The following is a 25,581-nucleotide window of genomic DNA, read 5'->3' as shown; positions in this document are numbered from 1 at the left end:
CTTTCCTAACCCCAGTAGGGTCCTTATTCAGTTACTTTGTTTTGGGTCATAACAGAGTTTGTTCCATGACCATGCTTTTAATTTATTATACTTTTGCTGCTTAACTTGTCCCCTTTTGATGCTGGGGTAGCTTACAGGTTGTCTTGGGTCCATTCAGTCTCTTTGTCAGGACCTGCCTTTGGGGAGTGTTAGGAAATAAGGACTACTGAGATTTAAGTCAGGCAAATATGATGGATGCCCATGAGTAAATATTACTTGGAGTCAATTAACTCCAATGTTACAAAAACTACATAGCATCAGCTGTCTTCCTGTGTCTATACAAAAAGGACATTGCTAAATCATGCAAATGACATAAAGGAAAGAGAAAAGCAATATAGGATTATTAGTGCTTGATGGAAGTGGGTGTTCCTCAGGAGCACTGTTGTGGGAGTAACTCAATAAACCTAAACTCTCTGAGGGAGGACCAAGGGACAACCCAATGCTGTCCAACAGTGAAAGTTCATTTTGGTTTTTAGTTCACTGTTTTAGGGTATACCAATTATTATTTTCTTAGATAATATTAAGTGTCTTCAAAATTAGTTTTCTACTTTCTGTTTGCCTTAACAAGTGCCTTGTCTTTATCTTATGTATTCATTATAATTATTTTTAGTTTCTCTATTACACTATCAATTTGTTTTATAGTGCTAACATTTTCTATTTCTGTTTCTTTTAATTTTTTAAATTAAATCCTCAGAGGTATATACTATTTATCAGGGTATTTCCTTGGTTCTGGTATTTCCATGTATCTTTTTAAATTTGAAATTTCATTTGATATTTTTGTTCTTTAACATTAAAAATACTTGTGGAGAAATGTTTCTGTTACTGGGACTGTATTTTCTTCCAAAGAAGTTCTTTGTATAATATTCCTTTGCATTTTGCTAGTCTCCTCAACTTTTCAACAGCTCACTTCAAACAGTGTGTCTGCATTGGGTTCTTGCCTTCTCTTACATTTTATTTTCTGTGAAGATGGGTGTTTCTGTTTTTCTCTAAACTGTTCTTCTGTGATACCTTTAACAAGTTTTGGGATTAGTAATTTGTCTTTCCCATCTGAGCCTCGTTTGAGTAATAGATGCTTCTTTATAACCCTATATTTTCAAAATTCGGAGATGGTCGTTCCGTTGAGAGCGAATGGGGCGTCAGGAACGAGGCTGTTTCTCATAAACATTGTCTTCGTAAGATTCAGCTGTAGTCCTACCTTTCCACATTCACGGTCAAAGTCGGCCAGCATTTGTGTCGCTTGGCTGATGTTTGGTGTTATTAAAACAATGTCATCAGCAAAGCGGAGGTGGTGTAGTTGCCGACCATCTATCTTCACTCCCATTCCTTCCCATTCCAGTCGTCGCATGATGTTCTCGAGGGTGGCACTGAAGAGTTTCGGTGAAATGGTATCACCCTGCCGCACCCCTCTCTTGACATCAACAATCACTTCTTTGTAGAATGGTGAGATCCTGGTAGTGAATCCACAATACAGCTCATGGAGGATCCTGATGTATTGGGCTTGAATGCCCTGATTGGCTAGGGCTTCGATGACCGCTTCCGTCTCAACAGAATCAAAGGCCTTCTTTAAATCAATGAACGTTAGACAGAGCGGCATCTTGAACTCCCGAGAAACCTCAATGAGTTTGGTTATCGTGTGGATATGGTCGATGGTGCTGAATCCTTTGCGGAACCCTGCTTGCTCGCATGGTTGTCCTTCATCTAGTGTTCTGCCAATCCTATTTAGGATGGCTCGAGTGAACAACTCGTAGATGACAGACAATAGGCAGATCGGGCAATAGTTGCCAATGTCATGGATGTCTCCCTTCTTGAACAGTAGTACGGTCCTGCTGGTTTTCCATTGGGACGGAACCTGCATTCAGACAGGTAGCGAGTGAAGAGCTGAGCCAGTGTATTGATGAGTACTGACGGCAGGTTCTTCAGGTGTTCAGGTCTGACCTTGTCTGGGCCGGGTGCTGTTTGTTTCTTTACCGACGAAATGGCGTGTTGGATTTCTGAAGGGAGAACGTTGGGAACGACATATCCATCCTGTGGAATTTGGTATGTCGGCAAGTGGACATGGCTATCAAAGAGATTTGAGTAGAAGTCATGGACAATCTTCTCCATTGCCGTTCTGGAGGATGTGATGGATCCATTAGGACGTCGGAGGGCAGTCATCTTGGTCTTGTAGTTGGCAAAGGACAGGCGGGCCTTACGAATACTTTTCCCGGCTTCTGCTGCATCTACCAGTACTTCTGCTCTTCTCTCTTTGAGGTCTTCCTTGATCGCATCTCTGCACTGCTTTGCGAGCTTGGACGTTAGCTTGTGGTTGCCTGAGGCATGCGCCAAACCACGCTGGCGAATTAGCTCAAGAGTTTTCGAAGATAGGCGATTTTTTGTGGCTATCTCTCTCTTGGCGTTCCTCGCACATCTCCGAATGCAACAGCTATGTGTACCTAGGTCCATCGAACGACCATCTCTGAACGGAACAGCTATGTGTACTTAGGTCGAGAGGTCAACATGAGAAATGACCTGGCACCCGAGCTGCGCAGGAGGAAGAGAGCGGCTTGGAACGCCTTCAAGAACGTCGAAGAAATAGCTAAGAGGACGAAGAACCTCCGACTCCGGGCACATCTCTTTGATTCCACTGTTCTTCCTGCATTAACATATGCCTCAGAGATCTGGGCCCTACGCAAACAAGATGAGAACGCTATTCAGGTCTCCCAAAGAAGAATAGAAAGAGCTATGCTTGGAATATCACGTTTCACTCAAATGAGAGAAAGAATCCGGAGTTCCAACAACTGTCGATGATCAAGAATCAGGGACGCTGTCTCATTTGCCAAGGTGCCAAAAATCAGATGGGCTGGTCACGTAATGAGATTTAAAGACAACCAATGGAATAGAGCTGTTACCGACTGGATTCCATGGGATGTCAAACGACCGCGTGGCCGCCCACCTACCAGATGGTCAGACTTCTTCGTGAAGATCATGAACGATCGGTTTGAGGCTCTTCATGATCCCAGAGCGAACAGATGCCATTGGGCTACACTAGCACGCGACAGGGAAAATGGAGACGTTACTGACGCCCGCTCGAGCAAATCGACGACTAACAGGAAATTAAGTGAAGTGAAATCACTTAAGTGATTAAGTGATTTTCAAAATGTGGTCCTCAGACCAGAAGTACTGGTTAATTAAAGAATTTCTTGAACTTCCATATCAGCCTTACAGGAGAAATTTAGATGACATGCAGAAATCCATGCTTTCATAAAAGCCTTGAAATTTAGAAAATCATTGTAGTAGACACTGGAGATGTGGACATGAAAAGTAGGGAGATATATAGCCCTGTGAGAACAGAACTTAGCAGCCTTTTAAGATCCATCTAGATGTCTTTTCCTTGAAACCATATCTCAATCAGGAGTACCCACTTCTCTGATCTTTAACACATTCCTCATGTGACATATTGCTTTGGAAATCGCGAGCTCCTGTAACTTTTTTTTGTCTCCCTTGCAAGGCTTTCATGAACTATTGTGTACATATATGTTGTCCTAGCATACTGATGGAATTCCGAGGAATTTTGAAGGGAGAATTCTGCTTGTACACTGCTCTAAGAGTATCTACATAAGTCCAAAAGAGGGGATGGCATTTTCTAATTTATCTGAGCAGAATGAATCTTGTCTTACACAAAATATCAACAGGATGCATGGGCAGGTCTGATAACTCTTGGCTCTTTTATAGTACAGCTATATTCTTTGAATTTCTTGTTCAAGTTTTTTCTTTCAGTTCAGAGATTTACAAATTTAAGGGAATTCTACAACATCCAGTCAATTTATCTTTTTTCTTCTTGGTGGTGTTTCAGGGAGTAGTCAGAGTACATGAGACTGACCTTACAGGAATTTTCTTTTATTTATATTGTTTAGCTTCTATTCTAAAATGTGTCTACTTTAAGCTCATAAGCTCATATTCTTTTTCTGGTTTTATAACTACTGGTAAAAACTTTTTAATGTTTTATCCTTTTTAAGTATTTTAGTTCGTCTTTGTGGAAGTGTAATTCTATGCTCCTTTCTTTATTAGTAATAAACAAGAAATGCATTTTTTTGAACCAAAACAATAAAAGCTGCTTTCTGCTTAACTTTTTGAAAGGCATATTTCCTTCACTGTAAGCAGTTTGTAATTTGAAAAGCAGGATGAAGAAGCAATATCTGAAAAGGGGCTGGGTAATACAAGGGATCAAAAAACAAATCCTGGAGAAGAGCTGGCAACTGGTGTTTTCAGGAGAATTGACTTGTAGACGTTGGTAGGTTCTGGCCATGAGCTGCCTGAATTCTAATTCCCTACTAGGCATATAAGGTGAATGGCAGGTGCACCAGTGTACTAAAAAAGGTCCTTCCAATACTGATTCTCAAAAAGTAAATGCCCCTCTCCTCCATGTAGAAACCATTTTCATATTCTTTTCATTTTCATTTCATTTCATCATCCTGTTATTTGTCGATTGCCTCGAGCAGGCCCCAGTAACGTCTCTTTCATCCTAGCCGTGAGATTATATTCAAGGCTATTTAGGAGAATGAGACCCATCATTGTTACTGGTATTTGGCATATTTGGTACGCCACGGGGAGTTTGCCAGACTCTGCCCTGTGGGCAGGCTATATTCGATAGCCTGCAAGTTTGTTATGACATCTTCATATTCTTAATTCTTCAAAAATATGCTTTTGTTGTTATATCTGGAATGTGATCCGTCTAGTGAGTGAAGAACATGTTCCTCCATACTGCCTGGGGTAGTGGTCCTAAGCACTAAAGTGATCCAAGATGACAGCAGTGCTGAGCTTGAAAAATTCTGCCCTATAGGAAGGGAAGTTCAGACAGCAAGAGCAATCGTGTTTATGGTACTTTTCAGAGTAGTGTTCATCATACTTCATACTTCATATTAATTGAGAAAAGATGTGGATACTTTTCATTCAGACTTTCAATATTGCATCCTTTAAAAACAAACAAATCTCTGTTTTAATTGGAGAAATAAGCATTTTGCTTCCTTCTGCATTTTGATATTGTCTTATCCTTGAACCAACATCCAAAGGTCTATTTTAATTCACTAATGAAAGCCATGTTAATCCTCCCCTTAATAGTTAGGTTTGTTTGTAAATCTGCTGAGGTTTCTGAGATGAGATTACTTTATAATGGTACACTAGGAGCTATAGAAAACACCGACTTGATAATAAATATAGACTTCAGCTCCACACACAGAGGATTCATCCATGCACTTCACATCCTTTATGTAAAGCTAACAGGTCAGGGCTATTTTTTTGTTTTCCTAGTCAAATTGGTATTTTCAGGAGACCCCCCCTTGTACATCACTGTGTATGTGACCATGCGACTATAGACAAGTGACTTAAACTTTCTAGACTGCAGTGTCACAAACATTTTAAAGGGGCATGGAAAAATAGATGAACCCATTCAAATGCTCTATGAAATTAGACAATGTGATTTTTGCAGACTTGAAGGGCTCTGAGCAAGGAAGTCTACTGCTTTCAATCTAAGTTTTCTCTTGGCATCCTGCATATATATATATATATATATATATATATATATATATATATTTGCCAGCATGCCCACAGCATGCTATAATGCAACATTGTACATTAATATATTTAAAAAGATTTTAAATGAACTTTCTCTAAACAGATAGGAAAAAAATTAGTACATTCCAGGGAAATCCCTTAGCAGAGAAGCACATCTGTCGGTGATTTGGCAGGGCTGGAACAGTTTTCATCAGACCACATCAGCAGTTTTTCACAAAATGTGAACAGTATGTCTGCTGAAGGCAAACACAATCAGGTCTGAACTTCCCAAACTTCTCTCAGTTATGAGGGAATCTCACTGTTAAAACTCTAATGCCTCAAATTATCCCAAACAAAATTCTTAAAGAGAAAGAAAAAACACATTCCAAAGTGGTATTTGAAAAGTCATTTAATACTATAGAAGTGTCCTTATGTTAGCTGTAAGCAAAGAAGAATCTGACAGTGTATCTGAATACAAAGACATTTATCTTTATTACTTCTTTGCAGTGTGATATAACATAATATAAACTTGATTTTACATCTAGTTAAACATTTAAAATGCAGTAGCTTTTCTTTGCTCTTGTGACAAGATGGAAGATTAAATGAGTTGGTTGCCCAGTGGAATTATCTATACTCAAAGAGAACACAAATTAATTTCTGTTGGGGAAATATATTTTTAAGATATTATTGCCCTATTCATTTTGGTAAAATTAATATTCCCTGCAAATGAATATTTTAACCAAAATGTAATAAGTTTATTAATAAGTGTAAGAGAGGAGAAAACACAACTTGAAAATTTATCAACATTTTACTTGGTTTATCTTTGATGCCAATAATTATTTCTGGAATTTCTCAGCAAAGAACACATTTACTTAGTTGTTTTTCATTAATGTGAAAATTTTCTCTCTTCAATTATTTTTTTTTAACACCTCATCTCAGTATTTCAAAATACTAAGTTCCTCTATGTTCTGTAATCTGAAGACTGAAATTAAAATTGCTATGTAACCTGGATGTTAGGTGCTTATTGTGGTACATCTTTTCAGACCTTTCTATAAAGGTAAAGGTAAAGGCCCTCCCGTTGATTGTCGATTTGCTCGAGCGGGCCCAGTAACGTCTCCATTGGAGACTTTGTTGTTACTGTGTCTGGCATATAGAATACTCTCGGTAGCTTGCCGGGCTCTCCGAGAGGGGCAGAGGAATCGAACTCGGGTCGGCCATGCTGGCCGCGTGTAAGGCGAACGCCCTGCCCGCTGTGCTATCGCTCCAGCCTTACAGACCTTTCTATAATATGCTGAAATAATATCATCTAAATTTCTAGGCTAGGGGCTTGAGTAATAGCGCAGCAGGCAGGGTGTTTGCCTTGCATGTGGCCAACCCGGGTTCAATTGCCAGCATTCCATATTGTTCCCTGAGCACCATCAGAAGTGATTCCTGAGTGCAATGCCAGGAGTAACCCCTGAGCATTGCCGAGTGTGATCCAAAAAGAAAAAAAAATTCTTATCTATCTGTAAGCATGTTATCTGTAAGCGATTTTTTTCATGAACCTTTCCTACTACCAGTGTTATGAACACTTTTTTGTTTAGTACCTCTGTTGTATTCCTTCTTTCTTTGTATCTGTCACTCTTGATTTTTGTTTTCCCTCTCAGGTACTGAGACTGGGACTCTGCTCAATGCCTCTTGGATGTGGTAGCTTGTTTTCATACAACTTGCATGGATTGGGCCTTTGGAATTTCAAGATAATGTACAGATAAAACAAAAGGAGTGAAGCTTAGATTGAGAACCAATATTTTAAAGTTGGTTAGCCCCCATTCAAATTTTAGCAGAAGGGCCCAAGAGTTACCCAATTTAAGAGTTACTCGTAGATTGAGTACCCCTATTTGACTTGACTCCTCTGTCATTTCCTTGTATTTGGGAGCAGAGAACTTAGATTGAAAATTTGTTTGTATCCTCGGAGAATTCAGTTTGGTGTTATCAAATAGAAAGAGCTAGATTATTCTTTTTGATGAGAATTGATTATTGCCTTATGTGGTTTAGATATTTTTAAAAAAATAAGTGAGGACATAGGGCCATAGAAGTGGTGTAGGGGTTAAGGCACTTGCTTTTCATGTGGTCAACCCTCATTTAATCCCTAGTACGACTTATGGTCACCCAAGCACCACCAAGAGTGACCCCTGAATGCAGAGCCAGGAGTAAACGCTGAGCACTGTGAATATGGCTAGATAAAAAACAAGGTTACGGTTCATCTTCTGTGGCTGCCTAGATACAAGACTTTCATCAAGCTAGCAGGTACCATAAAAATCCAATTTCTTATGTTAAAAGTATCAATAATACTCTTCTATGTATTTTATAAGACATCTAGTGCTTGTTAGATACTGTAAAAATAATTTCATAAAAAGCATTCTCATAATTATTAGAAACCACCGAAGGATCTGGGACTACGGATGCAGGGTGGTTGACAACAACCTTCTGGAAACCTTCCTCATGATCAAAGGGGAGAAGGCAGCTGGAATAAAGAAGGGATCACTAAGAAAATGATGGTTTGAGGAACCGGTCGGGATGGGAGATGCGTGCTGAAAGTAGATAAAGGACCAGACATGATAGCCTCTCAGTGTCTGTATTGCAAACCATAATGCCCCAAAGTAGAGAGAGAGTATGTGTTGGGTAACATTGCTTTGTCCTTCTACAAGAAGCTTAGGTTTATCTGGTTATACCCAGTTATCTGGTTACACCCATTAATCTGGTTGCACCCATCACAGTGCTCCTGAAGCACTTCCACTTCCATTGTGTTTATCTGTAAACAGTCTTCCCTATGCTCTCCTTCCCACCCAGTTAATCAGCTTTCCCCTTAATCAGACTTTGTTAATTTGTAAGATCAGTTTCCCAGAAATCTATGATTATATATGTATGAGTGAAATATTGCCTTTCTCCTCTCCTTATGCCTTATGAACAGTTTACCTTAAAGTATAGATACAGGAAGACTGTTAACATTATGCTTTGTAACTTAGGATTTGATTGGCCTTGGATATTATTCACTCCCAGGCATCTGCTTTCTCGACTTAAGCCTCAGTTGCCCTGAGTTCCTCACACCCCAAAAGCAGGGTCCCGATGAGGGACTGAATGGACCCAGGGCAAGCGGTGAGCTACCCTGGCAGCGAAATGGGCCAGGCCAAAGTGCCACGATTCTTAACTATAAGTTAAGAGTTTGATCATAGACAAATGCTGTCATGATCCAAAGATAACGATGAGACTAGGATCCTGCTAGGGGTGGGAAAGACTATCTGGCCTGAGCACTGTAGTCTGAGATCGAGATGGCCCTAGGAGAGCAGTTCTATAAGTTTAAGATATTTCTTACTCTATCCATACAAAATGATTTATATTATAGTCTTATATGCTTGTTGGACAAGGAGAGAAGAGATACACCCTTGGGATTCCGCCCTAGGGTGGGTCCTCCTGCTGAGAGAGGATCTGTCCTAAGAGCGGCCTTCCCTGAGGCCACGATTTCTACCCCTGTTGATCTCCACCCCTATTGATTGTGACCACACCTATATGTAATTGTTTCCCCCATTCTCTTAGAGAGAGATATAAGGAGACTGTAGATGGGGCAGGAGAGCAGAGAGAGAGAAGGAGAGAGGGGGCAGAAACAGAAGGAGGAGAGACAGATGAGGAGAGAATCAGAATAAACTACGACTAATACCTACCAGCCTGGCCCTCGTTCCTTCCTCCGACTGACCATCGCCATCGACCTCTCCCGGGGTGGGAGAAGGGTGAGACTACTGAACGCGGGCGGCAGGAGAGATAGAGCCACCGCCGCTGTGTGTGTGCTGCACCCTTCTTTGTGTGAGTTTACACAGTATGGAGAATATTGTCATCCATGGAGGCAGGGGGAGGGTGGGAAAGGGGGGTATACTGGGAATATTGATGGTGGGGAATGTGCACTGGTGGAGGGATGGGCGTTTGATCATTGTGTGATTGTAACCCAAACATGAAAGCTTGTAACTCTCACGGTGATTTAATAAAATTAAAAAGAAAAGAAAAGAAAAGAATCTTCCTTCCCATCATTTCTCATCTCCGTCTGCTTATCGATGTTGACTGGTGTTTAACTGACGGTTTCCTGTTTGTTACCTCTATTTTCCCCTTATTACCTTAACATTTATGTTCCTCTTCCTTCCAGGATAATTAAAATGCTATAGTTTTTTAGGTCTCCTTCTCCATGAGCAGAGGAAATGAGGTATGATTAGTGGAATATAAAATAATTAAGAAATAGTATGTTTTTCCAAAACTAAGTACACCAGAAACGTCTGGTAAATTTGAGTTTCAGTAACTCCCAGATAATCCAATGCACATTTCTTTTACTGAAATATCTGAAGTCAAGTACAGTATAAACTTGATGGGGGAACAATATTAACATCTGTCTTCACTTTATAAGTTTACTTAGAATTTAATTGTCATATTTTGATATAAGTGATAACACACAACATGCTTGGCATTGTGCTAAAAGGATGAGATGATTATTATGCTCAATTTATAGATAGTCAGACTTCAGAGTCCCTACTTCTGCTTTTAGACTAGAGATATAAGGCTAAATAAGATTTTAATCTTTTTCTAAAAGGAACTTACAGTCTAAGTGAGAAATAGAACACAGCAATGAAAACTACCTTTCTATTTGCTGTGGGACCTGTAACAGGAATGAATCAAACACTAACCAAGCAAAGGGCAATTCAGACTTATCTATTTCTGGACATACAGGACAAAATAGCAATTATAATGGATTTTGGAGACTAGGTGAATTTTTATGTCAGAGGAGACTGAGGGATAGGAAAAGAAGACTGCAGGAATATATTAGGAACAGTTGAACAAAAAGAGGGCGATCCTAAAAGAGTACAGTAACAGAAAGAATCAAGATAGGCTAGGAGAAAATGGAGCATCTGAAGACTTGAAAGAGGTGTGAGATTTTGGTTCAGCATCTTTAGTGACCTCAGAGGAGGGTTCTATTAGAGTAATAGTGGGAAGGCTCCAACATTGCATTCAGCTGAGGATTGATTCAGTGAAGATTAAATGTTAACAATAATTCCTTCAAGAAATTTCCTGGTTAAAAAAGTTTATAACTTAAAACTTTGGCATGTATCACTGTATTACTGTCATCCCATTGTTCAATGATTTACTCGAGCAGGCACCAGTAATGTCTCTATTTCTCCCAGCCCTGAGATTTTTAACAGCCTCTTCTTACTCGTCTTTTTCCAACGATTGGAGGCTCTTTCAGGGTCATCCTTTGTGGTTGGCTGGAAGAGCTTATTTTAGCTTTCTCCAATTGGTCCTAAATTTGAAGCCAACACAAAAACTGGGGAAGCTGGCCAGTTACTGTCTGTATAGGTCGTTTGGAACCAATTGCTAGAGACACTACTGCAGATGATGGTCAGAGTTCTATTTCTATAGATAGTCTAGCAATTGTCTCTTGCATATTCAGTCTCTCTTGACTAGTGTTTCATTTCATTTCATCATCCTGTTATTCGTCGATTGCCTCGAGCAGGCCCCAGTAACGTCTCTTTCATCCTAGCCCTGAGATTATATTCACGGCTCTTTAGGAGAATGAGACCCATCATTGTTACTGGTATTTGGCATATTTGGTAGGCCACGGGGAGTTTGCCAGACTCTGCCCTGTAGGCAGGCTACATTCGATAGCCTGCAACTTTGTCCAAAGTAGGAATGAGACAATAAGATGTCATAAAAAAAAAAAAAGTTTTGTTAAGATGTCGTGCGGCCGCGAATGCGGGCGCGCGGTTCCAGGATCTGGATTTTATAGTCTCTGAGTCTTGGCCGCTGATGGGATTACACGGCGCCAGGGGGCCAGGTGGTGGGTGTGACCCCCGCCTACTGGAATTTGGAGGATCTGGGTGGGAGATGCTCGACTCCAATTCGAGTAGGCTTGGAGGTCTCGGCCCCGGAACCCGCGTGGCTTTGTCCCTCTGCCAGTACCTTCATGTGTGCGGAGAGTGGTCTCAGCATGGTGGTGGCTGGTCCTGGAGGTCTTCGGCTGCCGGAGCCCTGGTCGGGGCGGGGAGGAAAGCTCAACCCGCTCCCCTCCAAGGGACTCTGGGAAGGAACACCCAGGCGCGGGGGCAGAGACTGCACTGGTCTCGTCCGGGATCTGGATTTTATGACTAGTGTTGCAGAGATCATTTTCACTGTGTGCACGCACCGTAAACTGCAGGACATACTCTGACTTCTGTCCTACCCAGATCTGAGTGATAACAGAATTCTGCACTATTCCAGGTGGCATTATGCCAGTACACTGTGTTCTACAGATTTTCACATGTCCCCTGAAGTAACTAAAGGCTCTGGCTTTTATACAGAAAACTGGAAACAGTATCTTATAGACCTTCACTTTTATGGAAACCTTAAAAGAAACATTCAGAATGCTTTTTCTTTTTTGTTTACTCAAATAACAACTCAGCTATGGCTTACAGAGACATCTAATTGCTTTCCAGTACCAAGAACAGTGGATAGAGAGTTGAGAAAAGTCATAGCTATAACTTTATATTACTTGAGGGAGAATAGTTGGCCTTAGAAATATTAATGCATCCTCTGATCTCATATTATAGGCATTAGTTTTATTTGTGAAGTAGAATTTGATTGACTTTCTGGCCTATCCAAGAATATGACATTAGGGAGAGGTGTTTTGCACACTGGCTAGGTCTGAGTTCTTAATTCTAGATATGTCAGTTCCAAGAAAGGTCAGCTTTTTTCTATAAGAAATGGATCTCTGCTTTGTTCATCACACATGGGAATAGGCTGGAGTAACAGTCAAACGAGGTATCAGACTGTTAGAGGTGGCTGCCATTTCCTGTTAAACAGAGCTATATCGTACTCCAAGAGAAAAAAAAATTTAAATTACTGAGCTATTTTTTTTATTTTCATTGAGCAGCAAAAATTGAAAGCTGCCAAAGTAGAAAACTGAAATCGCTAACTAGGGGGCGGGAGGTGAAATCCTGCTGTGAATGTTTCTCAGTGCTAATTTTAGGTCTGATATTATGGTTGAAACTTCCAAAGACTTTCCTCAGCATAATGTGTATGTGTGTAAATTAATGTTCCTGGGAAAATTATTAAAGATAAGTATCAAAAGTTAGAGAGATAGTACAGCAGGTATGGCACTTGCCTTGCATACTGCTGACCCAGGTTCAATTCTTGGCACTGTCTGCTCTGTATGCTCCCTTGAGCCCAGTCCGGAGTGATCCCTGAGCACAGAGCCAGGAGTAAGCTCTGAGCTCCACTGGATGTGACCCCAAAGCATAGAAACAAGCAAATCACAAATAAAAATAAAGATAAGTGTTAAATCAACTGGGTTGTTGGTGTTAATTTATGTTAGTGTAATACAATCTTGGTCCTATCAGGGCGAAGTTGAACTTCAGGCAAACACATCAACTCTGCTCCAAATCTGGCCACTGCTGGACGTTGGAAGAGGGCAAGACCATTTCTTAGGGAATCTTCACAGCCTCCTACTATGACACTCTTCCTATCTTTTCTATCCTTTCCTCTTCCTCTTTCCTTCCTTTCTCTTTCTCACTTAAGATATCAGTAATTTTTACACAGTAGGTATTTGAGGGATATATTATCACAGCACTTTAAAGCATGTTACCATACCGTAGTCATCACCAAAATACCATTACTTTTTCACCACAGTGATCAGACCTGGTATGCGCCCCCCTCACCCTGCCCCCACCACCACTGCCACTGCTGGGATCAGAGGTTTCCTTTCACCTCCTTCTCTAGTAACAACCATGAGAGATGTGAACTCACAGGTTTGTTTTTATCGGTTTTGCTTTTTCTTATGCTTTATTTTACTTTTATCACATGTGCATGAGATGTTCTCTGACTTATTTCACTTAACATGGTCTCCTCTAGTTCCATTCATGTTGTTAGAAAGGCAAGATTTCATTTTTTCTTAGGATAAGAGTATAGTTACTGTTATATATATGCATATATATACACGCATACAATCAAATATATACTTATATATACATATATGGCTTGAGTGATAGCACAGTGGTAGGGCATTTGCCTTACAAGCGGCCAACATGGCCGACCAGAGTTCGATTCCTCCGCCCCTCTCAGAGAGCCCGGCAAGCTACCGAGAGTATCTCGCCCCCACGGCAGAACTTGGCAAGCTACCCGTGATGTATTCGATATGCCAAACACAGTAACAACAAAGTCTCCAATGGAGACGTTACTGGGCCCGCTTGAGCAAATCGATGATCAACGGGAGGGCCTTTACTTTTACTTTTACTTTTATACATATATACATTTGTCTATTTGTCATTGGGCACATTGCTTGTTTCTACTTCTTGCCTGTAATAAATTACCGTGCAAGGAACGTAGGTATGCACATATCTTTTTAAATTAGTATTATATTCTTAGCATAGATACCTTGAAGTGTAATTTTTGGGTCCTGCGGCAGGTTCATTTTTAAATATTTTGAGAGTTTTCCATATTGATTTCCATAGAGGTTGGACTAATTTATGCTCTCATCAAAGTGTACGAGGCTTCCTATTCTCCCCCATCCCTGACAATACTTGTATCTAGCCTTTTGGATATAGATATTCTTTTTCATTTTTGAATCACTGTAAGATAGACAGCTACAAAGTTGTTCATGTCTGTGTTTAGTCATGCAATGTTCCAACTCCTGTCCCCTCACCAGTGTACATTTGCAATTATCTACATTATAAATAATTCTCATGGGTATGAGATTACATCTCATTGTAGTTTTGATTTACTTTTTCATGACAATAAGTGACAATGAACATTTTCTCCATGGTCCACTTTCTTTGGTGAAGTGTCTATTTAGCTATCGTTACTATTTACAGAATTGCTTGATTTCTTTCATTCTTTTTTTTTTTTTTTTTGCCTTTTGGGTCACACCCGGCAATGCTCAGGGGTTACTCCTGGCTTTGCACTCGGGAATCACTACTGGCGGTGCTCGGGGGACCATATGGGATGCTGGGAATCGAACCCGGGTTGGCCGCATGCAAGGCAACTGCCCTATCTGCTGTGCTATTGCTCCAGTGCTGGAATTGCTTATTTTCTTATTGCTGAGGTTTTTTAGTTCTTAATGTATCTTGGATATTAACCTTTTGTCAGATTATTGTTTGCAAATACTTCCATTCAGTAGCATGTCATTTTTAAATCATTTACAACTTTTTAATTGTTTTTATATTAAACTTTATTAGTAGTATTTTATTTAGGAGGTCTGGATATCACAACTGGTGATTCTCAGGACTATTCCTGGCTTTGTGCTCAAGGGTCAGTTCTGACAGTGCTTCGTATCCCATATTCAAAACCAGTTATGGAACCAGGTTGCTTCATGCAAAATAAACATTTTACTTCTTATACTGTAATCTCTGACCCCTACATTATTTTAATTAAGATAACAGTGCTTACAGTGGTATTAAAATTGTTGTTTCATTCTTGCAGTGCTGTTACATCAATCCATGGTCCCTTCCCCTTTTAATAATAGTTTGTTTCACCATTCAAAGATTTTACTTTGTTATAGTCCAATTTATTTATTTTTCTTTTATTTTCCACGTCATTGAAATCTAATCCTCAAATACATATCTAAAATAGAGTCCTTTTGTATTTTAGTTCAGCCATTATATATTTAGCTCTGTTATTTCAGTCTAGAATTTTCCTATACTTTCCTTAATATGTTCCCTGTTTTTGTTGAAGTTCTGCTCTGTTGTTCCCTTCATTTCACTGAGCATCACTGGACTTATTATTATTATTATTATTATTATTATTATTGAAGTCTTTTTCAGGTAGTTTAAATGGATTCTCTCTTATTAGTAGTTTTTCCAGGTAGTTTTGTTGAGCTCTTGTTTTGTATGAGTTCATCTTTCTCCTCAAATGTCTTGCTCTTCATGGGACTTGCATGAGAACTGGAAGCCTGCATTGAAATAGGCCTGGGCAACAGATGGGTTTGTCACGGTTGTGAGTGTCTTTGGCTACAGGTCGAATGAGTTTCGTGTTGACCAATGGATTTGCAGTTGTGAGTGCCTGGCCCTGCCTGCGTTGTGGAACCAGAGGGCACGAGGGAATTCACAATCATGAGTCTGGCATAGGCTCTGGCACCACGGGCAAGAAGGCCTGGGTGCAGCCTGTGTCTTTACAGTTGTTTCCTCCTGGCCTGAGATATCATATGGGATTCGAAGAGGCCTCCAGTGACTGGGGAATTCATGGTAACATATGCCTGTTAGCAACTGTAGGACTGAGATCCAGCAGGCCTGGATAACCACCAGGAGTTTACAGACATGAATGATTGGCACTGGCTGTGTTGTCAAAGACACGCAGGCCTTTGGCAGTGAGAAGGAACCTCACTGTCATGAATGCTGGCTGCTTCTGAAGTGCCTGGGTCATGCTCACCCTGGTGGTTGCTGGGGCTCTCCTGTGCATGTGGTCCTGAGAGCAGGCTGAGACCTCAGCCCTAGCTGGCCACGCATCACATACACGGGACTGGCAGGAGACAAAGCCTAACCAGCAGTGTAGAAATCACAGAATGCAGTAGGCCTCCCAGGCACCAGGGATAACAGGCGCATGCAGTCTGGGCCCCTGTGTACCACACTCCGAAATTCTGAGCAGCATGTGGATGTGTGCCCTCAGAGATGGCCACCAGTGGCTGTGTTGATTTCAGTGCAGGTACTGGTGTAAGGTCCCTAAGGACCCTGAGAAAAATTCCAGAGCTAAACTCTGCTAATTAGTAACCTTAGCAGTGAAACCATTTGTGGGCCCTTCCTTATTGGGATGTAAATTCTGAAACCATTTCTTGGCCCTTCCTTATCTGTTACGTCTGTTAGTAACTTTTCCCTTATCCACCTCCACTGGAATGCAGGAGCCATGAGCTGAGAATCAAAGGGAGCCAGGTAAACATAGAAGATAACCAAATGTCTGAGTTAGGAGATACCCGCTAGCCGCCCATGAAATGCGCCAGCTCTGCTGCAACGGCCAGTGAAGGTCTACATAAGATTCCCTTCGAAGAAGTTCGGGGTCTTGCCTGGGGGCTCGGCCCTATCTAGCCAGTCTTAAAATAAACCTTGCTTGCTGTTTGCAATCTCTGGAGTTCTTTGTCATTAAAGGGAGATCACGAGATCACGATTTGCGTCCTAACACTGGGACCTTCTAGGGTGGGAGTAAGCGGACATTCCTGGGGGCTGCCACACTCACATCTGGGTGGCAGAGGCTGGGACTGTAAACAGGAAACTGAGGCATGCTTTGCATGCTGGAGGTCTAGTTTCAACCCCTGGTCCTTCCTGTAGCTCCCTAGCACCTTCAGGGGCAATCCCTGAGCACCAAGCCCGGAGTCCCTGGTTACCTCCAAGTTTGCTATTGTGCTCTCTCCTAAAAAAGGAAGGAGTGGAGGGGAAAGAAAACCAACAACAAAAAGGAACTGAGGCTGTAACACCAACTGTTCATCGAGCATTCAGTCCTAACAAAAATCTAAGGGTTTTTAGCGGCGGGTTCAGGCTGTGAGGCCCTTTTGCAGCCTCTGTGGGGCACAGAGCACTTCCTCTCTACAGGGCCTGGGTGAGCCCAAATCTGACAGGCGAGGAGGACTAGCCAGCCCCAGCTTGCTCCAGGTATTGGCAGTGGTGGGTGGAGCTTTTCTGCGTAATTTGCCCTCGGGTCTGTTGCTATGGTGACCAGGCACTGAAAAAGATCTTGCCCGGGCAGCTCCCGGCTCAGTTGGAGAGGTCCCAGGGACCTGCTGGCCCCGGACTCCCGACCCTGGTTCATACCCTGTAGTTTCTAGTTTCCAGTTCTGCGCTGAAAAGTGCAGAGTCGTGGGTTTACGGTACCGGGTGTTCGGCGCACTCTTCTTGCCTCCCCTCGGGGTCCCCAGGGCAAGGCTCTGCTCCTTAGAAATCTGCTTGCAGCTTGTTGGCTGAAGGGGTTTCCTTCTGGGTGAGTGCCTCCCCCGGCAGTTCCCCTGGGGCGTGTCCTCCTGACCTCTGCTGCAGAGCTTTTGTTGGCTTGGGTTCCCAGTTGGTCTTTGTGTCGCATGATCCAGGTTTTCTGCAGATTTGCTGGGATTGCAGGGGGGGCAAACACAGGTTTTCTCTGCACCCCTCCTTGACCCCGCCCCCACTCTCACTGTTCTCTAAAAATTATTAGGATTTACTGCTGTCAATCTCCTGTAACGGCCTACCCCCAAAAAAAAAAAAAGTCTACCTTTGTGTAACACGCCACGCCTGGCTTCTAGACGTGTCAGTGTAACTCGTTTGGCCCCATGAGGGACAGGAATGATTAAAAAAACAAAAGCGGAACTAGAATATATCCTTAAGGTTGAAGGCTGTCTGGTTTCCAGTAAGCTACCCAGACAGCAGTGCCTGGTGTGGTGGCTGGTGTGTCCTCTTGGACCATCCCCTAGCGGTGACCTATCTGAATACTGAAAGTTAGTCTTGGGTTTTCATGATTGCAAATGTTGACTTAAGTCACTGTTCTCAAAAGTGTTTGTGCATGTGCACCTGTGTGTCTGTATATATAGTATATATATATATATGTATGTATTTACAGGTCTAGAATTAATCAGTTATAGAGATACCCAGTTTCTTTTATTTCCAGTCTTTATTTCTCTTGGTTCTTGGGCCACACCTTAGTACTCCTTCAGGATCAGCCCCAGGGCTACTCAGAGGTTCACTTGTGGTGTCAGGGACTGAACAGGTTTAGCACAGATGCAGGTTCTTGTCCTCAAGCAGTCACAATGGAAAGTAAAGGACAGGAGACCAAATGGCAGAATTCAGTTAAGGCTTTATGTAGGGTAAGAGACAGAAAGAGGAAAGGATGCAGGGAAATTCCCAGATTTATGAGAGGGGTCTCCTAAAGCAGAGTTCCCAGAAAGGCCCCTTCACCTTTTATACCTTTTTAACAAAGATAGGTGGGTGAGCATTCTTTTACTAAGCTCCAAGAATGCTGGCCATTAAAATATGGGAAGGTGAGACTGGAGCAATAGCACAGCGGGTAGGGCATTTGCCTTGCACTCAGCCGACCCGGGTTCGATTCCCAGCATCCCATATGGTCCCCCAAGCACCGCCAGGAGTGATACCTAAGTGCAGAGTCAGGAGTAACCCCTGAGCATTGGCTGGGTGTGCCCCCCCCCAAAAAAAAAAACAAAAAATAGGGGAAGGATTGCTGAGATGATTATCTTCTGGTGCTGGATCCAGCAGGGATTTGGTCATCCATGTTATCAGGCACCAGCTAAACCTCTCTTGTCACAATCCATACTGGCAATACTCTTGCTTAGGGCTACGTCCGCAAGCCCTTCTGCCTGTTCCCCTTTTGTCCCTGTCACCTTGCCCTCTATACTGTGTCGGTGACCCATTTCAGAAATAGATTATTAGGGCATCTGGCTGTGGAAGGATGAAGGAAGGAGGGGCTAGTTCTGAGACAGAATCAGCTCAGAATGGCCTTGCTGGACTCTGAGAAGGGAGATGGGAATATACCCCAAGGCCCAGGGAGGTGCTTTGCAGAGGAGAGGCAGGGAAGTTATCCAAATGTCCAAATGTCTGCTTGGTTAACCCTGATGACTTTGTAGGCTGCACAGTGTTTTGCCTTGAGGTAATTTTCACAAAGAGTTTGCAGGTTAGGACTTTTGAAGGGACAGCTGATTTCTAATGAAGAAACTATACATATATTTTTTTTTTTTGCTGTTGCATCTCCTTCAACATCTCCTTAAATTATTGTGTATAAAAGACGTGGTATATTTGTATGGTGCACTTTATATGTGAATATGTGATTGTAGAGTGTTTGCCTTGCACGTGGCCGACCTGGGTTGGGTTCCTCCACCCCTCTCGGAGAGCCCATCAAGCCACTGAGAGTATCCCGCCCGCACGGCAGAGCCTGGCAAGCTGCCCATGGCATATTCAATATGCCAAAAACAGTAACAGCAAGTCTCACAATGGAGACGTTACTGACACCCACTCAAGCAAACTGATGAACAAAGGGAGGACAGTGCTACAGTGCTATATGTATATGCTCCTAACTTTGATGGTAAATCTGAAGTTTAAAATATTATAGGCCTAATTTGAAGACAGTTAAGACAAATCACTTTAACGGCCTTTTGCCAAAAGGACAGGTTTGGAATTTTAATTTCCTTATCACCTCTTCCTTTCTGCAGAACATATTGGAAGTTGTTTGATTGGCACATAGACTATTGTGACTATAGTCGTCCAATTTGACTTCTAAATCATATCAATGTGGTAGCAATAAATGTCCCTGTTCTTCAACCTCCTAAACTCGTTCTTTTGTCAAAACCATATAATTTGTGGGACTTTTGGAAATGTCAGCTGTTAGGCAGAGCCAAGCAATTCTCCAAACAGCGCAAGTTAGAATGTTCAAATGCAATAATTTCTTTATGGAAAGCACCCTCTTCTGCACTATATTCGAATGAACAAACTAAAGAATGAATCCCAGGAGACTTATTTCATTTTCCTGTTCTCCATTTTCATCTTGTTTTCTAGCATAACATATTGAAGAGCGACTGACTCCTGTTCTCTATGGTGTGGGGAGGGCAAAGAGTGTGCCTGGATTGGAAATTGTTTTCCTTTAAGAATTAAACTTCACATGTTGGTTATTATATGTGAGCAAGTGTTTGTATCAAGTTGAGTTTTACAGCTCAGTGGCTGTTTTTCTTGTTGCTATTCTTTGGGGAATTTGCTTAGAATCAGCCCTTACTTTAGGTCTCCTTGCTGTCAAAATAATATGAGCACAAGGGAAGGGAAATATGTCTTAGTTTCACAAGCCCATCATCTTTTTCTATGATTATTCTAATTAGGTTCTGAAAGTTTTAAGTGCAGAGAAGACTAGACTCAAAACCAAAGACAGAGGCTGCAGTTTAATGGGTGAGAAGAGCGGAAGGAGCAAATCTAGTCTGTAAAATGTCTATTCAATTTCTCTGAGTTCAGAATATGTGACATTTGTGATTGAAAATGTATTTCAGTGTGTATGTATTATTGTGCTTTTATGATATTGGCGGGCTTAAACTTCCAGAAAAAAAATATAGGAATTTCTTTTATGTTATCTGTATCACAGTATCACTGTCCTCCCATTATTCATCGATTTGCTCGGGCGGGCCCAGTAACGTCTCCATTGGAGACTTTGTTGTTACTGTGTTTGGCATATTGAATACATCACGGGTAGCTTGCCAGGCTTTGCTGTGCGGGCGAGATACTCTAGGTAGCTTGCCGGGCTCTCCAAGAGGGGCAGAGGAATCGAACTCGGGTTGGCCATGTTGGCTGCGTGCAAGCCAAACTCCCTACCGCTGTGCTATGGCTCCAGCCCTTTATGTTATCAAGGCTGCACATATTCTAACTTTGGTTCATGATGTTTCTAGTAGCTATTGTTCTATTGTTGAGTTTCATTGAATTTAGGTAAAAAAAAATCGCTATGATTAAACAATAATACCTTTCTGCATCTTTTTTTTTTTTTAAATGGCCGATTCTTGCTAAAATACTATATTAGATTGCCTCCTCCTTGAAGTCTTCCCTGATTTACTCACTAATTGTTTAGGATTTCTTTATCTGTGAGCTTACCATGCTCATTCTGTAAGTTGTCTGTTAGTTTGACTGTATCTGCCTTCTGCTAGCCAGGGATTTTGCTGTACTGTCTTGGGGAGCTATGGTGTTGGCTCAATGCCTGGTACGTAGTGAATGCTCAGTCAGTATATGTTGATAGTATGCATTAATCTTTTGAAATAAAATTATTAGGTATGTTCATATAAGTTGCAAAATAAATATTTGTTGATTGAATTTCCAGTGCTTAAGTAATTTCTGTTGCAAAGCAGGCATCTCTGAAAGGCTCATTAATGGTTTTGGATGTTATTTATAACATTAAAGCAGTTTTCTGAAAGTGCATATATATTATACTCTGTTTCCTTCTAAGTGCATGGCTAAGGAAAATGAACAATAAAATGATGATATTGTGAGAATTACCGGAAGGAACAGCACCCTGTTATTCCTTGAAGGTGGGATGTAGAGGGGAACGGTACACCTTCTGATTTTTGTTATGAAAATCAATGACAACATCTGTAGAATAAACTTTAATTTACTTTTGAATTCAAGAAGCAAGTTTGCACCTGTGGGTTGATATTGCTTGAGCAAAGTCATCCAACAGTTCTTGTTTCTTCTTCTAGATTTGAAAAATGAAAATTTGACCCAGAATGATTGATACTTTTTTATTTCTGAGAGATGGAAAAAATACACCAATAGGCTAGAGCACATTCTTTGCATGAAGGAGGATCAGGTTCAATCCCTGACACTGCCTGGCCCCTGAGCACAGATCTAGGAGTAGACCCCAGCACTGTTAGGTGTGACCCCAAAACGAAACCAAAATAAAATATTCCCAAAAAGTTTTGAGTTGTCTTATTTTAAAATGGTTTACTGATAAGAGGAAGTATTTTTGTTTGTATTTTTGGGTGATACCTGCTCAAGTGTTACTTTTGGCTTTAGTTAGTTTGTGCTCAGGAGTGACCCCTGGCAGGTCATGGGGTACCATATGTGGTGTATAGTTTGCACTAACATCCATTGCATGTAAAGCAGGTATCTTATCCACTGTACTCTCTGGCCCCATAAATATTTTAATTTTTACCATTTATTTCTAAATTTCAACTAATAACAAAAAAGTAAGAGAATACCCATTCACAGCCTTGCAGGTTTGTTGCTTTCTTTCTTTTTGTGTGTGGGAGAAGAAGGTATACAGAACTTACCTGCGACTCTGTCAGGAATAATCCCTGCAGTGTAAGGGCCCATATACAGTGTTGGGCATTCTACCAGGTCAACACACACAAGGCAACTGCCTTACCCACTATGTATTTTTCCCCCAAACCACATGAAACTTGCTTGGTACATTATTCTTTACCTAGGACATTCAAATTTATATGTTTATACAGAGTAGAGAAGGGTGAAGGATGCTGATGCTTACTTTCCTAACTCATAAGAAGATGATCAATTTGAAATCCAGTGTGTTCATTCTCTAGGAGAAATATAGCTGCCAAGCTATATTCATGTTATTTGGCCAACATTTTGTCTAGTAAGAAGTCTCAGTGACAAATTAAATTGCAACCAGAAATCTACTGTATTGCTGAAAGTACGGGGGTTAAAATAAGTATTCTACGATGCTGTGAATACTGTGTGTGTGTCCATGATGAAACTTCTATTCACAAAAGTTCAAATTGATGCAATTCTTTGAATGGGAAGTCTGGCGATATTTCAAATAAAAGTTTAGTGTGTCCTTTGACCTTGCAGTTTTGTTTTTAGAAATTTTATCCTAAAGATTACCCCCAATATGTGGGCAAAAATATAGGAATAGGTATAGAATATCCCTTGTATCATTTGTTTTAGCAAAGGATTGAAAGCGATTTTAATATCAAAAGTAAAGTAGTCAAGAGACTTATGGTATAGTTATATTGTGTTAGCCCTACCTCTGTTAAAAAAAAGATTCCTGTTAATGTATGTATAATATGGAAAGTGGTTTCCAAAATATAACTTAAAGGAAAAATTAAACACATGCAGTAGTGTGCTGAGATACATTTCTTTGAAAAAGCAGTGGTTTAACCAAGTTACCCTATTGATTTATTAACTCGGAGGAAATGTGGTATTTCTAGGCCCTGGTACAAAAGTGTAATTCTGTGAAAAAGGCAAATGTAGTAAATACAGTAAAGGCATACTGAGAATAAAAGCGACCATTTCTGGGACAAACAGAGCCAGAATAAAGAATTACAAAGGTTGCACCCCAAGAATGAGAAGAGAGGACGGTGTATCCAGAGGGGATTTTGAGTGCTAATGACTTTGAACTACTTTTACAGTTAGTAAATGGAAAGAAACTAACATTTCCCCAATTCAAATTAACAAGAGAACTACTAGGTGGTTACAAACACACAGTTAAATTGTTGCCAAATGTCCTCAGCGCAGCTTAAAAAAAAAGATGTAGGAGAAAAGGTAAGAGTTCCCCAAAAGGAGAGAGAGAGGAAAAGGGAATACCTTGCCACAGAGGCGGGGTGGGGTGGGGTGGCAGGGACAGGGTGGGGGGTGGGGGGAAGGATACTGGGACCATTGGTGGTGGAGAATGGGCACTGGTGAAGGGAGGGGTACTTGATCATTGTATGACTGAAACTCAAGCACGGTTGTTTGTAAGTTTGTAACTGTACCTCACGGTGGTGATTCACTAATAAAAATTAAAAAAAAAAAAAGGAAGAAAGTGTTTGCATTCTGTCCCAGATTTGCTGTCACTTGGAATTAGGAATTAGTGGAATCTTATCTTTTAGACTAATATTGGATAAGCTACTGAAGAGTTTACTACATCACTTCTTCTGTGGCCTGGAGTGTCCAAAGAGCACCAGGACCTGCAGGCTCAGTTCAGCCCCGCCCTTTCCGCCTGCCTCCTGCTGGGGGTTCGGATGTGGCTGGATGTGGCATGATGCAGGACACTGGACAGCAGCCTCTGGGCCTTTGTCAGTAATGCTGTGTTTGCTCAGAGGAGGCGAGGTGGAAGGGGATCTTTGGAACTTGGATGTAGGTGAGAGTTTGATTTTCCACTCTGTCCTGTTCATATGAATGGAAAAATAAATCTGACTCACAGGCCTCGCAGCAGATTTTTCCAGTGTGAAATCTCTGCACATGAACATGAATTTAGCTACGACTTACTGTTGACAGACCTCCCTGCAATTCTCCAGTATTGATACTTCCTGTAGCACAGCGGGTAGGGCGTTTCCCTTGCATGCGACTGACCCGGGTTCGATTCCTCCACCCCTCTGAGAGAGCCCAGCAAGCTACCGAGAGTATCCCGCCCTCTACGGCAAAGCCTGGCAAGCTACCCATGGCGTATTCAATATGCCAAAAACAGTAACAACAAGTCTCACAATGGAGACGTTAGAGATGGTGCCTGCTTGAGCAAATCAATGAACAACTGGAGGACAGTGCTACAGTGCTATGTAGTAGTGTATATGGACTTCCTCCCATTGTATTTACAGAAATAAATATGCTAATATGTATGTGTTACTTTGCAATATGTGTTTCTGAAATTCTAGAAACAAGTGGTTATGCCTGGAGGACTAGGGTGGGAGGAAGAATCTTAATTTTATTACATAAAATGATTTGCATTTATTTGCATGAATTATCTTATAAGTATTATACTTTCTTTTAAAAAGCTTAAGGCAATATTCTTGTACTTTCATGTTAAATTTTGTTGAGTTTATAACTAGCATTATACTCTTTTCAATAGAGGCTGTATTGAATGATTTTTCCATTGACAGTAAATAAGGGTACATTCTTTACAGCATTCTTAACAACATTTATTTTTAAACTTTTGATACATGCCTTTCTCACTGGTATGAGATATTACCTTATTGTCAATTTGATTTGGATTTCCCTGATAATAAGTCACAAGGAACACTTTTTCTTGTCTTTATTGACTTTCACCATCCTTATGGTCTCTGTGGAATTCTTCTCCTCTCACCATTTTTGGGATCAGCAGATTTTCATTGTTTTTGAGCTTTAGAAGTGCTTTAGATATTTTGGGTTATTAGCTTTTTAATCTGATGTAACATGGACATTGAGTAGGTTACCTTCTTATATTTGTCCATTTTTTTGTCATGTAAAAAAGTTCTAATTTGTTGTAGTCCCATTTCTTTATTTTTGGTTTTGCTGTCTTTGTTAGTGGAGTTGTCATTGGGAACACCTTGATGCCTTTCTCCAGGAGAGAATTCCCATGGGGAGGAAGGGAGAAAGGGTGGGAGGAAGGGAGGGAGGAAGAGGGGAGAGAGAGGAGAGAGAGACAGAGAGAGACACAATGGAAGGAAGGAAGGGGGAAGAAGGGAGGGAAAGAAGAAAGAAAGAAAGAAAGAAAGAAAGAAAGAAAGAAAGAAAGAAAGAAAGAAAGAAAGAGAAAGGAAGAAAGGAAGGAAGGAAGAGAGAAAGAGAGGAAGGAAGGAAGAAAGAGGGAGGGAGGGAGGGAGGGAGGGAGGGAGGGAAGGAGAGA

At 41.3% G+C, this 25,581-nt stretch overlaps 1 protein-coding gene across 3 annotated transcripts in view; it reads left to right on the top strand.

Annotated features, from left to right (window-relative positions):
• The window catches only part of FHIT (fragile histidine triad diadenosine triphosphatase), a 1,773,722-nt gene that overhangs the window by 786,070 nt on the left and 962,071 nt on the right, over positions 1-25,581 (top strand). The window contains exon 1 of one of the 3 annotated variants that reach the window (XM_056129407.1): positions 17,361-17,514. The exons of 1 other annotated variant lie outside the window; for it this stretch is intronic. Coding sequence is in view for 1 of the 2 variants with exons in the window: in XM_056129406.1 (XP_055985381.1) it covers positions 24,063-24,120 (58 nt within the window). In the remaining variant the exon portion in view is untranslated. Of the gene's footprint in view, positions 1-17,360; positions 17,515-24,060; positions 24,121-25,581 lie in introns of those variants that run through there. One more of the 3 variants, XM_056129406.1, reaches the window with a different exon arrangement.

This window comes from Sorex fumeus, unplaced genomic scaffold, assembly GCF_029834395.1.
Source record: "Sorex fumeus unplaced genomic scaffold, SorFum_2.1 ptg000072l, whole genome shotgun sequence".
NCBI classification, from domain to species: Eukaryota; Metazoa; Chordata; class Mammalia; order Eulipotyphla; family Soricidae; genus Sorex; species Sorex fumeus.
The sequence above is the reverse complement of the archived record's forward strand: the minus strand, read 5'-3'. Positions and strand labels throughout refer to the sequence as shown.